This window comes from Cupressus sempervirens, chromosome 3 (assembly GCF_028749045.1).
Source record: "Cupressus sempervirens isolate cs-2001-9-10 chromosome 3, ASM2874904v1, whole genome shotgun sequence".
In the NCBI taxonomy this organism is placed as follows: domain Eukaryota; kingdom Viridiplantae; phylum Streptophyta; class Pinopsida; order Cupressales; family Cupressaceae; genus Cupressus; species Cupressus sempervirens.
The window spans coordinates 520,252,118-520,268,200 of NC_143120.1; the positions used below are offsets into that span (position 1 = coordinate 520,252,118).

General features: G+C 36.5%; 1 protein-coding gene across 3 annotated transcripts in view; it reads right to left on the reverse strand.

Annotated features, from left to right (window-relative positions):
• RAD51D (DNA repair RAD51-like protein) overlaps positions 1 to 16,083 on the reverse strand; it is a 281,195-nt gene that overhangs the window by 81,885 nt on the left and 183,227 nt on the right. For all 3 annotated transcript variants that reach the window (XM_089820653.1, XM_089820654.1, XM_089820652.1), the window contains exon 8: positions 11,744 to 11,814. In XM_089820653.1, the coding sequence (XP_089676779.1) occupies positions 11,744 to 11,814 (71 nt within the window). The remainder of the gene's footprint in view (positions 1 to 11,743; positions 11,815 to 16,083) is intronic.

The following is a 16,083-nucleotide window of genomic DNA, read 5'->3' on the forward strand; positions in this document are numbered from 1 at the left end:
CTATTGTTGTGTTGCAATACATTTGCCTATCTTTAAGTCTGAATATATTGATTGAAAAGGAAATCGAGTAAATATTCGGTTTGGGATATTTCAATGACGAGTGGGACTAATTCTGAAAAAGTGTCGTTACCTATATTCAGAGCCTTGGTAAAGAAGCATTGAGTTTTATTGGCCTCCATCACTAACAATTATGGAATATGGTGTTTGGAGGGACAATTAAACCCAAGTACAATATCATATTGTAATTATGGTATATCGGGAGTCAACTTGTTTCTAGAACCCACTCAAAGGCACGACTTTGCTCTGATTTTGTCTATAGACCCAATAAGAGAGAATGAAATATGGAAATAAGTGCACCAATGATATTATATGTGTGGCCAACAACAACTATATGTATCAAGGACCAGGCAAAGAACTTACGACAAACATTTTCAACACAATAAGTTAATGAAGTTGCAAAGTATTGAACGATGATAAGTTCCAATATTGATTTGTAACCATATTCATGCTAAGCCTATTCGAACATGATGATAGAAGCAAGAGGATAACATAAATGTGTGCCATTGATGAAGAAAAATCCATTGAATTGGAAAGTGAGGCCATAAATATGCATAATGGTGGAGATTTCAGTGCCCATTTCTCACGGGACCGCTTGAGGAGGGGACTTTACTATTTGTGAATTATATCTAAAGATATCTTGTGTTCATTTGTAGGTTCAGGAATCTCCTTAGAAAAGATTAAGAGGAGGAAGTAGTTCCAGCGGAAGAGAAGAGCAAATACACAGAGAACACACAAGATATTTTCAACGCCTATATCACCATCAGGATATATAGACAAGCGAAAGTTATGAAATGAATGTGTTTGTGATTGAGCAATTGATTCTTTCCCATTACCAGCAACCAATTGGCCCTGTTCGCTCTAAAGATTGATCAAATATCCCAGCTTATATTATAACATATAAACAAATAAAATAATTAAGCCAGTGTGTTATTTTGGCAATTTAAAATAAACTTACAAGTTGTATAGAAGAAGTTACCAATTAGTTATTAATTACGGGGGGATGTGATGTTTTGTGAAGAATTGGCACCTCTTCACTTATTTATAAATATGAGATATAAAATCGATACAAGGGACACAATCCATATGTTTACCGTATGGGTAAATGAATTAATGCACACAGACAATAGATAAGAACAATAGAACTTTTATTATTCGCATATGCCAATTACATTATGCTTACGATGATGATTACAATGATCCCGAAGGGTGTATAAATACTTTCCAAGGAACCTTCCCAAAGGGGTCTGTCGGCTACACGACAATCACCGAAGGGCCCGTCAGCTACATAATAAGAACCTTCTCGAAGGAGCCTGTAGGCTACTCAATATTTACCAATGACATCATCCCCCCCAAAAGAAAAAAGTCGTCTCTGCACAACAATTACAAAATATCCGAGACAGATTAACAAAACGGAATACATTAACTGACTAACTACAACAAGATAAATCTATCTTTGTCACACACTTTCACATTCATCCCGTGCCTGCACCAAATTGGTCTCCAAACCATGTTGCATCTATAGCCTCTGCTAACACAATACTGTTTCCTTAATCAAGCTATTCTTGATAGCCACTCATGTTGCTTTCTCTACTTCCAACTCTTGGGTACCTTGAGCCAAGTGTCGTTGTACTGTCTTCAACTAGATGATCAGCTCCTCCTGAGCTCTCTATGCATCCACTAAGACAGCCTACGCCAAACACCTACGCCGAGTGCCACCTCTAACACATAGACACTCCATGCCTACAGCAACTCTAGGTCTCATCAACTGGTCACACTTCCCATGACTAATAACCACACAAAACTCCATGGAACACACCATTTTTGTGATTTTTTTCTAATTCCACACTCTTTCAACCAACTGCTTATGTGTTCTACCTACTTATGTCTTTCCCTTCCCTTTGGCATCATACGTTGCTCATTCTAAACTATTTCGATCTTTCGTCATTATTTTTTTTGCTCTTCCACTTTCTCTTTCCTAGAGACTCCATTTGTTCCTTTGCTGAATTAGGTCAGTTATTTCTCTATACAAACCAACTATTCTACAAATTTCTCTACTTCCCTATGTCCGTACGGCCCTCCTTGAAGACTTTATAGATAGCTTCTGCTTCCACCTGGCGTACAATGGTTTCTCTACTTCTAACTATGTCGTACAGTGTCCATTAATTGCTTTATAACTACCGTACGGCCCTTGGATTAATATTTGTTTTCCTTTTCCGTACGTGGCCTTCTGGTTCTCTCCTTGCCGTACGGTGGTCAACATATACTAGGTAGTTGTCGTATGTTGGTCTTATGCAGTCCTGAGCAATCAAATTCATCCCGCTATTCTTTCTAGGCATACGGCCTTTAACTTTCCTGACTAGCATACGAAATGCCTTCCTAATCTCCTAGATCAAGGCGTACAGTGCCCACAGACCATATAAATTGGCCGTATCGTGATCATAAAGCTTCTGCGTTTGAATAACATGCAAAACTTCATACAGCACTTGAACAGAAGGGGGGAGCGTGCGGTGTTTGAATAAAAGGTGTCGTACAGATTCAATCTTATCCCGTACAATGTTTGTCTATACTTAGGGATCGTACGGTAAACTAAGAAGGGCGTACGATGCCTACCAAATGCCTCTTCAACCTCTATTCACAGTGGAAAAAAATCCATACGAGGAGATAATGAAATCTTAGCTGTGCTTTCTGTACAGTTATAAGGTCCATAAAAAGCCATACAACGACCAATGAAGCCGATGTACAGTAGCCGTATGGTGGCTTTAAAAAACTTTCCCTTTTTTTCTTTTTTCTCTTTTTTTTTTCTTTTTTTCTTTTTTTTTCTTTCTTCCTTTTTTTTTTGTAACAAAATTCTACTGCTCCTTGGTATTCGTTGTCATCGGAACAGGTTGCACCTGATATATTTTCAATTTCAAACTGTTCACTGTTTCCAAAATTTCCTCCCCGTTCAATGTCCACAACTTTATTGCTCCGTTATCACCTACTTCCCGGATCTAGTATGGCCCGACCCATTTGACTTTAAACTTGCCCGGTTTGATTTCGTTTTGTTCGTCATACTTCAACACCAACTGCCCCGATTGGAACTTGTTCAATTTCAAGTATCTATCATGCCATGCTTTGCACCTATTCTATGTCACCTTCGTGGCCCATTGTGCCTGCAATCGTTGCTCATCAAGTTTATTTAAGTTACACGATCTCTCCCTCCAATTTTCCATATCGCCCAGTTTGTTCTCGACACTCAGTACCATGACTTCCATCGGCCGCTACTCCTTGCCATCAATAACAGTATTCTTGATTTTAGAACTTTTACTTCGTAATGCTGAAGCTTTTATTAAACCCCTCCTCTTTGTTTTCTGTGCAAACCGTATGATGTGTTCTCCTTCTTGCCGGCACCTTTCTACTATATCCGTGGTTCGACGTAACATTTTCTTTCTCACGGTCCGTTCACTATGTTCTGTACAGTGGGATCTTTCCTTTTTCTAGGTTCATACTATATGTTCTTCCCTTCAGCTTCAGCCGTAACCGCCTTTCCTTCTTCCAATTCTCTATATTCCTTCAAACATTCATTTTCCTCTTCTTTCTCACCTTTGTCGACCCTTAACATATTACAGCTCGAAAAGAGCTCATAATCCTCCATCTGTCAGTGGAAAAGGCCGTTCACCGAATCCAAATCATCATTCGTCGATCCACCTTCCAACCACAGGACTCCTTCCTTATTGGGTTCCAATCGCTATTTTCCGTCATTCTCTTCTTCGAAATCAGACGATACGGCTTCTTCGCCCACCATTTGTGTGCGTAAATCAATAGTGAATCGTCATCCCCAATTTTCCATTAATAGTGTATTCTTCTTCCTGTCATGTTTGACCTTCGCTTGCACAAGCCATCCACGTCCCAGAATGGCATCATGTCCTCTCCTTTTCAACAGGATGATGATGAACTCGAGTACAAATGGTTGTGTTCCAATCGTCACTGGTTGTACCATCAGGACGTCGAGAGGTTTAATGCCATGTTGGTCCGTTCTTAGCAACTGGAATGTAGGTGGCCACAACGTCGAATGCCCCAACTTCTTCCAACTGTCCTCCAGTAATACATTCACACTGTTCCCTCTGTCCACAATTGTGTCTGTCAGAACAGTTCCTAGAATTCCCATCTCGACAACCGTCGGATGCCATCTGGATGTGAGGGCTAGCAGCATCGAGTCCTCCACACGTGCTCCACTTTCCTTCTCCCTTGTTCTAATAATTTAGCAGCAGTAGCGATGTTCGTGAGTGCCAATCGGAGTTGAGGCATTGTGAGCAACAAATTATTTATCTTAACCGGTACTTCAGTTTGTAATATCTGTCGTACGATGTTCTGTTCCACGCAGTTTCTTGCTGAGGTACCAGTAGTGTCCTTCAAGTGTGCTTTCTCTGCCTATGTCGCCTTCTCAATTTCCGCCCGTGCTTCCTCTAATCTCTTCTTTTCCTCGATCGGGTTAGGGTACAATTTTGCTTGCTTCCGTGTGATTGCTAGAACCTCCTCTTCATCTATCCCAATGGTGATCAGATTTACTCCTAATTTCAGGCACTTAGCATCTTCATGATCTCTAGGATTGCACCATCTGCATAACAACTTCGGTGCGTTTGTCATTGTACAGTCTTGGGCAAAGTGACCCCACAAATTGCATGCACGGCATTGTACCATTGAGCGGCCATTCGCATCGTACTGAATTCGACTGCGGCTCCCATTATTATTGTTGGCATTGTTGTTGTTTTGCCCTCACCTATTATTTTTGTATCCTCCCGACATAGCACCCTCCGTACTGGTGTTTCTGCTCCCTCCTGACGCGGAAGCCTCCTGTGTCAAAACACTTGTTGAGGTCCTCTTGTTTTCATATTAAAGGGGCATTCTTTTGTGGAATGTCCTATGATCTGGAAGATCTCGTAGAACTGGTGTTTCGAACAGGATCCCTTTGTAAGGTCTTCTATTTTGCAATCTATGCACCATAGTTCATTTCCCTTGGTCTCCTTCTGCATGTTCTTAAATTCTTTCAGCATTCGGATCATATCTTTTTGGAGGGTTGGGACCTTCTTGCTGCCCTTTTCGTCATCGCTGCTCTCTTCTTCCGAAGACGCGTCATCATCTGAATCGGATGAGCTACTCTTCTTTTTTGTCTTCTACTCACTTTCTAAGTTCATTGCTCGATTGTATGCTTCAGTGTATGACGATGGGAGCACAATCTTCATTTTCTTCCGTAACTTCGAACGTAGTCTTTCAACGAACCATCTCTTTTGCAACCCATCCGCCAGCTTACTTTCCATCTTGTTTATTAAGTCTTTTAATTTTCTAGCATATACTCGAACTATTTCATTTTTTCCTTGTTTCGTGTTGTATATCTCTGCTATGATCTCATTGTCATTGTGCGGCAGTTGAAATTCAGTGATAAACTCCTTTTTAACATTGTCCTAATTGGTTAATTTTTGAGGATCCATATCGACAAACCAATCAATTGCTACGCCCCTTAGGGTTGCCAAAAATTGTCGAACCCATTCATTTGTATTCGTTATGCCATTTTCCCTCCAAATTGTTTCGCATGTTTTATAGTGTCAAATTGGATCGACTGTTCCATCACCATCAAACTTTGGCAACTTCTCCTTTGGTCCAACCATTGCTGTTTGAGGTTGAGGGACTTGTTGTGTACCCGCGCTGTTCTGCACACCCGCGCTATTCTACACACCTGCGCTGTTCTGAACACCCGCGCTACTTTGAACACCCGCACTATTTCCAACAGTCGTGCTATTTAGTAAAGAAAGGTTTTCGTCAATCGAAGCTGTCTGTTCTGGAAGTGTATCTCGGACGAAAAGTTCACTCCACACTCGTGCTCCCTCGGCACTCCAAGCCATGTGAGTTAATCCCCTTCCGTCTGGATTCTCTTCCCTCAGCGTATGCAGGTTCAGAAACTCCTCCCTTGCTTCTTCCACCAAATCCAGCCACTGTCGAGTCTCTTCCAACAATTCTTCAGTGCTACAGTGTCCATCGGCAATTTGCTGAAACCTTTGTTTGCGTTCAGCCTGCTGTGCCAAAATTAAATTCCCTTGTGTTGTGCATATTTCATCTTTTTTCTTCAGCTTGTTCTTATTTTTGTTCAATCGATTCGGCATTAGTCTTCATTCCTTTGCCGTCGTTTCAGGTCCATCGGGCAACGGCGCCAAATGTTTACCATATGGTTAAATTAGATTAATGCACACAAACAACAGACAAGAACAGCAGTACTCCTTTTATTATTCGCATATGCCAAAGACATTACATTATGCTTACCATCATGATTACAATGATCTCGGAAGGTGTATATATAATTTCTGAAGAACCTTCCCGAAGGGATCCATCAGCTACATAACAATAACCTTCCCGAAAGGACCCGTCGGCTACTCAATATTTATCAACGACACCATACAATTTCATACAATTTCCTACAAAATTTACATACTCAAGATATACATGTACATTTGATATATTATGTTCTTCTATTGGCGAAAATTGAATGATTGATCAAAGCTCGTAGATTTGGATTACTAGATAAAAACTTTATGCAATTCTGGAATAAATTTGCAGTGGATGGATCATCCATAAGGAGTGTCTTTATTGCAATTTTATTTCTGATATAATCAGTAAGCATATTTATTTATTTTAATTTTTAGAGTTGAAAATATTATTAAGTTGTGTCTTATACAATTACTTTAAAATTCTATAAATAATTTATATGATAGATAAGTGGGTAGGGTCGATTGTAGTATTTAAACTCTAACATAGATATAGTGAAATATTTAATTGTTTTTGTATCTGTGTCTTGTTTGTCTCCCAACCATAGGAGTTAAGGCGCATTCTAGACTAGTTTAAAATTGCGTCTATATATTTGATCCATCGTGTCTTGATTACTAGATTGTTTATGGTTAAGGTGCATAAAACTTTATAAAGTTGTATGTAATAACTTATAATATTGACTATGTTTGCCCTTTAAATTTTGGCACTGGTCTTTATATTATTCATGATTTACAATCCATACACTAGTAATTATTTAATATCTTTCATTTGAAGAATTATAATTATTTTTTATTTAAAACACCCTCACATTCATTTATTATTTTCAACTTATAATTTGAAAGTTTAAAAGTTTTCTATAATCCTTATCATTTGGGAAACTTTTGCTGCATTCACATTCTAACCAATCTTTTATAAGTATCTTGGAAGTGATTTGTTCAGGATCAGGTGCACCCACCTTGGCCTTGCAGAGCTAAAAGTGCAAAAGATCAAATTGATTGATCTTATCAAGTTGGCCATAACTAGTTGGATATCCCAGCATGGAGTTGGCAAGACTTGTAGGATTCCAATCTGCGATTTTTGGAACCACAACCCTAACTCCCAAATTAACCCCTTCTTAAGGAGAGACTATGATTAGGTACTTAGCCCCCATGGGAGTGCTTCCTAGGGCTCTAGTTGTCTTGCACAACTTAAAGAAGCCCTCCAACTAAGGTACTATCTCCTCACAATGATTCTTTCATTAAGACCCATAGATATCAATCTTTGATATATCCATCCTTTCTAGGAGCCTAGGAGAGAGCTCTATCTCATCCTAAGCATTATAGATACCTATTATTTGTGTATCCATCCTCATATATGCTTATGTATATAATCCTTGTAGTATATACTAAGTCCTTCAAAGAATACATACTTGTCTACCTTGATTCCATTGTTATATTCAATGTCAAAATGTTCCTTTGAATGTGCTTCAGAGAGGTTTGAACACTCTACCTTAATTGCTTTTATGTATTTAGTGAAGTTCTTTGCTCCTCTTATAGTTGGAGATGGACAACGCTATCTCCTATATAGTTAGAGTTCCTTATTTGTTGTAGAGCTGTCAGTTAACATATATCTTGATGCTTCATTAGTTTATCTCTATGTTCCCTAGATAATCTCTTAATCTGGGATACACAGATAGGCTATTGGTTTGTATTATTGTCTAAGACAAAGTTGTGCTATTTTTATTTGGTCCTTTATTGAGTATAGGGCTATACTATCACTCATTGGTTTTATATACTAGGGACTACAATTGTAAGGAATTGTCTTGCAATGTTCAATTCCTCTAAAGTTTAGTGATGGATATAGGTCTAGAAATCCCTATCATCAATTGGCTTGGGACAGTATTTATATCCAATGTAGTCAGGAGATAATAATTATTTTGTGTTGCTTGTGTGTTATCTTAAGTGCTTCTTGGATATTGTAGTCTTCTGCATTGGTTGACTAGATGTTGTCTTAAGCATTGTATGTTGTGACTCATATAATGGGGAGTGGCTTCCCTTTTTGTCATTTTCTGTGTTGTGTGATGATTTGAATAGATACCTTGTATTCTTCCAAATCTTCTTCAATTATCTTCTACCTTCCATCAAGCCTCCCTTTAAATACCTCGTGACTAGGAGAGGTTGCGTTCCTTCTTGGACATGACTCATTGTTTCTTGTTTATTTGTATTTGTTATATGGTTTACGATTTTATTTATATTATGGTTTCATTACATAGGTCGATATTATATATGGTACATAATATTCATTTTATATTATTGAAGCATTTTGAATTATATATTTCTAATTTATATATTTTTTAGTAACATATCAATTTGATTGGCTATACATCTCAAAATACATATTAGTTAATCTATTTATTGTAATTATTGTTCCTAATTAAAAACAAATTGATGATTTTATTAATTTTTAATCAAGGGCCATAACAACTGCTTGAATCTAAAATAATATCATACGGAATTATATAAATAATTAATATAATAATTAAATAAAAGGGGCCGAAGTAATAAAATAATAAAGTGACGTCAACCTAGTCTATTGTGATGTTCTAGACACATCTTGGAGGTCATTACAAGTTGGTTGGGCATAGTGTTGATCATCATGAAGTTATCTATTTATTGTGTGTTTGCAATTCCTATTAGATTGTGTTTTCTAGTGCACTGCTTTGGAGGTGCAAGACCTTCCCTAGCTCGTCATTTACAGTTTTTGGTAGGAGTAATTCCTCACCCTAATCTATCTGCTTGTTGAAATCTATGAAGTCTTTAATTGAAGACAAATTTGTGTAACTTGATATATTTATGAATCACAAGTATTATGCTGGCAAGACCTTACTACTGTTGTTATATCCTCTATGGTCCATGCTTGCATCAGTGATTGTTGATTGTGGTTTGATTCATAATTATGAATACTATATTGTCGTGATTAACATACAATGTGTATAGGCTGAAGTTTGAAGTTTACAGTTATCTTTAGCATAGACGTAAGCATAAACATTTGAGCAAACAAAGAAAGTCAAAAACCATTGAACTAGAAGACTACAACAATATGGTCGAGTGTCAAGTGTTGAATGTCAAGTGTGCTTTTCCATATGAATGCATTGTCGAGGGTGGAGTGCTAAGTGTGTCTTACCCCGTACCAGTACATTATCGAGTGTCAAGTCTATCTTCCTATATAGGTGTGTGGGTAGAATGCTAAGTGTCATACGATTGTGATAGTAAAGTGAGGAACATGTACCCATAAGATTGAGTTCAGATACCAATACATTTTTAGCTTAGTTCAATAAGCCTCCACGAGTCATGTGAGTAATCCGCATTGTTGGGCTGAGCAGACCTGGCCATGTTTTTATAACTCAACTCGGGTCATGGAATATGATATAATTTCATATATATCATTATAGAAGTATATAATTTCAAGGATTTGTTTCATTTTGCCGAGTCATAGGCAAGTCAGGAGTCAAGTCAGCCTTGTTGAGTCCGAGCCGAGTCCAAGACTGGGAACTCTGGATTTTAGTATCAAACTGTGATTGGCACATTACAGCTGTTAAGGCCAATCTAAGATTCTTTCCCTTCTTTCCTTGGATAGGGTGTGGAGCAACACACTTTGAAGCCCAATGCTCATATCAACTTTGATTAGTAAATACTAAATCCCAAGCCCTAATCTGCTTTTGTGATGTGTTCAACTGATGTTTCTATCTCATGAATACTTTTTTGATTTCTATTGTGCATATGTTTCTGGTTATGTTGTAGAACAGTTTCAGTTTTACTTCCTATGCTGAACTCTATTTTGTGGACATATGCTTTATCATTTTAGTATGGCCTTAGTAACACTCTTTGAAGCCCAATTATTCATATAAATGTCATTTGTAATGGAATATAAAACATAATTCTCTTTAAAAAAGCATTCTAAAATGGCAGCCATATTGTTTTGAACTTATATAATAATCTTATAGAACGGGTTTTAAAAACGTGTTGCAGAATTGCAAGGATGAGGATATGACTATCAGATACTCATACAGATGCAATGGTGATTTTTAGATCCCACAGTATAGATATGGTTAAATATGGTGATTATGATTATATTCAATCATTTATACATCTATGGGCAGAGAACATAACTTTTAAAATATGTATTTATACATATTTTGGCTTTTATCCTAGTTTAGTTTTTTATTTTTTAATCTTTTATGATTTAAAGATATGTGTGGGTGTGCATTTGCATCTTAACATTTTTTTATGCTTTATCATTTTCACAATTTTTAATGTTCTAAGATCAATTTCTAAACTCGATAGAGCACCAGACAGTGTGGTACTGTATCTAGATGTATCAGATCCAGCCCAAATGTAGGCTCGTGCGTAGAGACATTTGGATACAGAATCCAAGACATATCCTAGAATACTATATCTGTATTTATTATCTGGTGTGTGGATATATGTATCTGTATAGAGGACAGAGAATACTGCAATACTGACATAACGATCTGTTAATCTATAATGGCTTGGATTGATTGAAATTACTATACCATACAATAAAAAGGTTGAATAAAGAAGAATATACTTTGTTTCATTAACTATATCTCCAAAACTGAAAAGCGTCTAAGCTCATGTTCACTTATACTAGACAGCCTACATAGAATTTAGCATAGATCTTTTCCACAATGATTGCATTATCACATCCACAAATTCTGGCATTAATCTCAAATTGCACCCTGTATTTCTCTTTCTCAAATTCTAGGGAATATGATCCCTTCACCATATCATTCTCAAGCTTGAAATTATTGTTCCTCTGCCATCTCAGTCTCAAATCCTTCAGAGGTCACTCCTAATAATTGCACCTACAAATTTCAGACTCACTTTACTCAATGGATAAATATTTTTCTTTCTACAACTGCATAAAATGAAGCTTGGCTTGACATACCAGTTTGCACATGCCCTTACCTTCAAGTTCCTGTTCCATTTTGTCTTACTCTTTTCTTTAAGAAGCATTTGATGTCAAAGTGAGTATTGGACTGAGTGCTTTGGGAGAGTCATAACTGATTTTGAACTATTAGAATATTTTATTAAACTTTAATAATAAAATCAGATTTGGCATCCATTCTCACTAGACATAGAAATTTGTTGACCAAAGTTCCCATCATTTGGCTTTTAAAGAAAGAGATTTTACAGGATTCACACTTATATTTTAATAAAGAAAAGAACAGAACATTATCTTAAGACCAGAAGTAACCAGATGTGATCAATAAAATTACTGCGTGCATAAAGTATCTTACATCTGTGTCTAGCGCTAATTTGCAGTAAAAGAGAAATGTATTGACGGGAAGAGTTAAACACGGGCAACCAATACACAAAGAGCTTACCAATACTGCAAGATTATACTCCAAAGCTAGTTTCTTTAGAATCATTCCTAGGCTTATCATTAGTGAATGCCCTGCATTGCCAACAACAAAATATTAATCCAATGTATATTGGTTCATTTCGAGACTAAATTTTTGGAGAATATGTAGTTGCAAGGCTATTTTTGCTTTTGCATTATATTTTAATAGGTTTGCTCGATTTTCATTATATAAATCAATAAGGGACAAAGAAGCAGATAATAAAGAAAAATCAACCAGTTTGCAAAAAAAAAAGAGCGAATATTGCAGCTACTATAGTTTGGCATGTAATAAAATAAGTTGAAGTGTAATTAAGTCTAGTGCTTCACAGTTGTGGTTTCTTGGCAGTCGTCAAAATTTTATGTTCTCAACCAATGCTGGCCTGCCCATAAATTCCTTGGTGTATTTTAGTCGGCAACAACACATGAATTCCTGTATACACTGCATATCTACTAAATGAAAATAAAGACAGCTTTCTGGAATGTGATTGCAAGTAATTGATGATATTTTTTTTCTGTAATTCTGTTATCTATATTTACTCTATGATTCAATAAAGTAGGCTATTCAACTAAAAAAGTTGGCATAACTGCCAATTCAAACACTTGCAAAGTATGATTCACAGACGAGAATCATAGCAATCTAATTGGACAGCTTGTCGACAAACCAACACAAGCCAACAAAGAATGAGAAGACCAACTAACATAGGGCTTAATAAATTTTCTGGACATATCTGCAGAGAAACTCTCACAAGAGGTCCCTCAAGATGCCATCTGGAACAATCTTATTGTCAAAAAAGAAGTTGATTGTTTGTGGGCACAGAGTACTTAGGCTTATTGCACTCCACTTCATTACCCTTCAAGCCTATGGATTGAGGGGAATCAAAATTAGTGAAGAAAACAAATACTACAATGCTACAAGAAAGACACCTGCGAGAAGAAGAAGAATGTTACACCGATGCAAGATGTATCCCCAAAAATCAATGCTTGTGCGGACTAATAAAGATAGGACACATATTCCAAGTGGTCATGAAGTAACCAAAGAACTGGTGAGAAGATCCCTTCAACTAAGAGCACAAGGAGAACAATGAAGAAGATTAAGAAGAATTGAAGAAGATACCAAATGTTATTTAACAAAAAGCTCAATCCTGCCAGAAATTGAAGCCAAAATGTCAGCGGGAGTCAAGGCGAGGAAGAAAGGAAAACCCTCACCAACGAACAAACACAGACCATGGGAGGAAATACTCAAACATCTATCACTCCCTAACAAAGTGCATTCAGACCCTGCTGACCAATCAAGCAATTGATCAGTATAGTTAACATCAAATGAGGAGGATGAAGAAAGAAATCCTGAAAACAAATTAATTGAGGCCTGCAAGAGAAACATCCGCAGCGTTAAGAAGCTAGCCATCTCGAGTTACCATGAATTGGAGAAACCCAAACAAAAACACCTTGATAAAGGAGGTGCAAGAATGAGTCTTGTTGGTTCCCAAAACTGCAGATTGGAATCCTACGAGCCTTGCCTGCTTGATGCTAAGATATCCAACCGATTAAGGCCAACTTGACGAAACCGAACAATATGGTCCGAGTTCCCTGCACTTCCGGCTCTGCAAAACCGAGGCAAGTGTACTTGATCCTAAACAACAACCTTATATCCAAGATGCTTAAAGCAAATTGGTTAAAACACAAATACAATGAAAGTTTTCTTAATGGCAAGAAATATAGAAAACTTCAATTTTGTGAATTATGAATTAAGAATAATAAAAGAATATATGAGTTTTTAAATAAAAGTGATTATTATAGATGATTGCAACAAATGAATATATTATTTTCTCAATGGAAAGAAATGAAACAGTTGCCCGCATATGGATTATGAATCAAGAATAAAAGACCAGTGCTTAATTAAATGGGCAATCAGAGTCAATATTATAAGTTGAAACATACAACTTTATAAAGTTCACTTAAACTATAAACAATTTTAATAATTCAAATGCGACGAATCAATTATATGAATGCAATTTTAAACTAGTCTAGGATGCACTTTAACTCCTGCAAAGATAAACTAGACATAAATACAAGAATAATTAAATATTTCACAATATTTATGTTTATCAAATTTAAAATGCAATAATGACCCAGTCCACTTATCCGAATATTAAAATACTTGTAGAAATTAATAAAAAATATTTATAAAAGACACAACTTAATAATAACTTAAAACTCTAATGCAAATAAATTAAATAGATATTTCTTACTGATCCGGAAATAAAATTGTACTAGAGACACTCTTTATGGATGATCCATCCAATACAGTTCGACTCTAAAATAGCACAAGAATTTATTTGATAATCCATCATCCACAAGCTTAGTTCAAAAATTCATTTCTTTGCAAATGAAAAATATAAAATATCATAAATGCATAAGATATGTATAAATTTATAGGAATATGAATAAAATTTGTCTCTCCCTTGTCTTTGTTTTACATCTCATATTTATAAATGTGAAAGGGGGTATTGGATGTCTTTCCAAAGCATCGCGTCCCTTCAAAACAAATAAATCATCATTAACAAACACAAAAGTTTAGTGATTTTATAATTTAATGATTATTTTTCCGAATTGGACTAGGAAACTTCATTGATGTTTGGATAAATTATATCTCCCATGCTCCATCCACAATGTATATTTCTTTACATCTTCATTTATGCAAAATCCTTCCAACACATACATTTATAATTCTGTATCGGGCTCTCAGAAGTCCATGAATCCTGCTATTCGAGCAGTGGCTGTGATTTCTTTAGGCATCTTTGTTGCCATCTTTACCAATGAAGACTATGGGCGACTATCCAACCTTTCTATTCGCTTCAAAAGGATTTTTGAATATGATTTTATCCTTGGGTCTGTCAAACTGCAACCTTGATCACTGACTCATACTTTTGCAAACTCCCCTCATTCCATATGGGTACATACTCTGTGTTATAGATGGAGTTTCATCTGAATACATAACGTTGGTTGCTATATATGCTTCCATATTTCTCCATATGCCTCTTGCGAACATCCTCTTCCGCTATCATGTTGATAATTTTTGTTTTACTGAGAAATCTGGAAATTTTGCCATGGTTCTACTACACATGTGTTCATCTGCAATAACAGAGGGCACCATTAGATCAATAAATAATAATACAATTCCAAATCCTTTGCTTTGTTGGAAAAGAAACAATTCACTATTCATGAGGATTGAATATCTGGGAATGATTGCTGATAGCCTTCATGTATATCACATGATTCCCAAATCGTTGCTACTTCTTCCATGCCTCAATAATAAGTTTTGTTTGGATATTACTCACAATAGTCTTCACTACTGCATTTGAAAAAACACTTTCATCCTCAGGCACACCATTGGATTGCTAGTTCTAAAGTAGGACCCCTTTTGGCTACTTTCTCACATTGGTAAAGTGCTAGGTGAAATCGTTGCGGATGTATATATTGTTGTCCTATGATATGTAGGTGATAGAATGTTAGCAACACCTCAACATGAAGAGCGGAAAAGAGATTAACAAGCATCATCCAAATTAATAAGTAATCTTCCAGACTGGCAAGATTGGGACAAATTCCTGAGCATATCATGGTGCAAAAGCCTTTGCACTTTGTCAAGATTAGGCTCTTCAAAATAGTGCTTCATATGTGCGATATGCAAAGTGAGTGATACACAGGACACTATCGTTATGAGTGATTATCATGTCTTCCCAGTAGTGATCATACTCATGCCATTATTCATATTATTCTTTCACCGGTCTAAAAGTCATCTGTGTGCTTTCCAAATGCACCTTTCTCTTTCCAATAACTTGCATATATAACTAAACAAATTCTTTCTCAAATGTGTAACTTGGTGAATCATGTGCCCCCTATAGTATGGATTCTTGGTGATTTGGGAAAATTAAGAGGAACAAGCTTGACAAGAACTCCTTCAAACTGCCACAAATTAAAGACTGGGCTTCTTAATCTGAAGTATGCTGAAGATATAGATATCGAACAATGAGCTTTCGAACAGAAATCAAATCTTTGAACACTCAGGCCTAGTAATCACAAAATAATAATGGAGTGTGATTAATATAGACAGAGAAGTCCTTGAAAGGTGTTCCACTCATTTCTTCTCGAGGCTTTGAAATATGCTTCCTCCATAGTCCATAGTTGTATAGACTTCTAACATTGCTCCCTAGTATGTCTAAATACATCCACCGCTACAATTCTTCAACATGCTTTGGCATCTTAGTTTTGACATTAATGATGAAGATTAACAATCTCTTGAATACATAAGTCTCACTCCTCAAA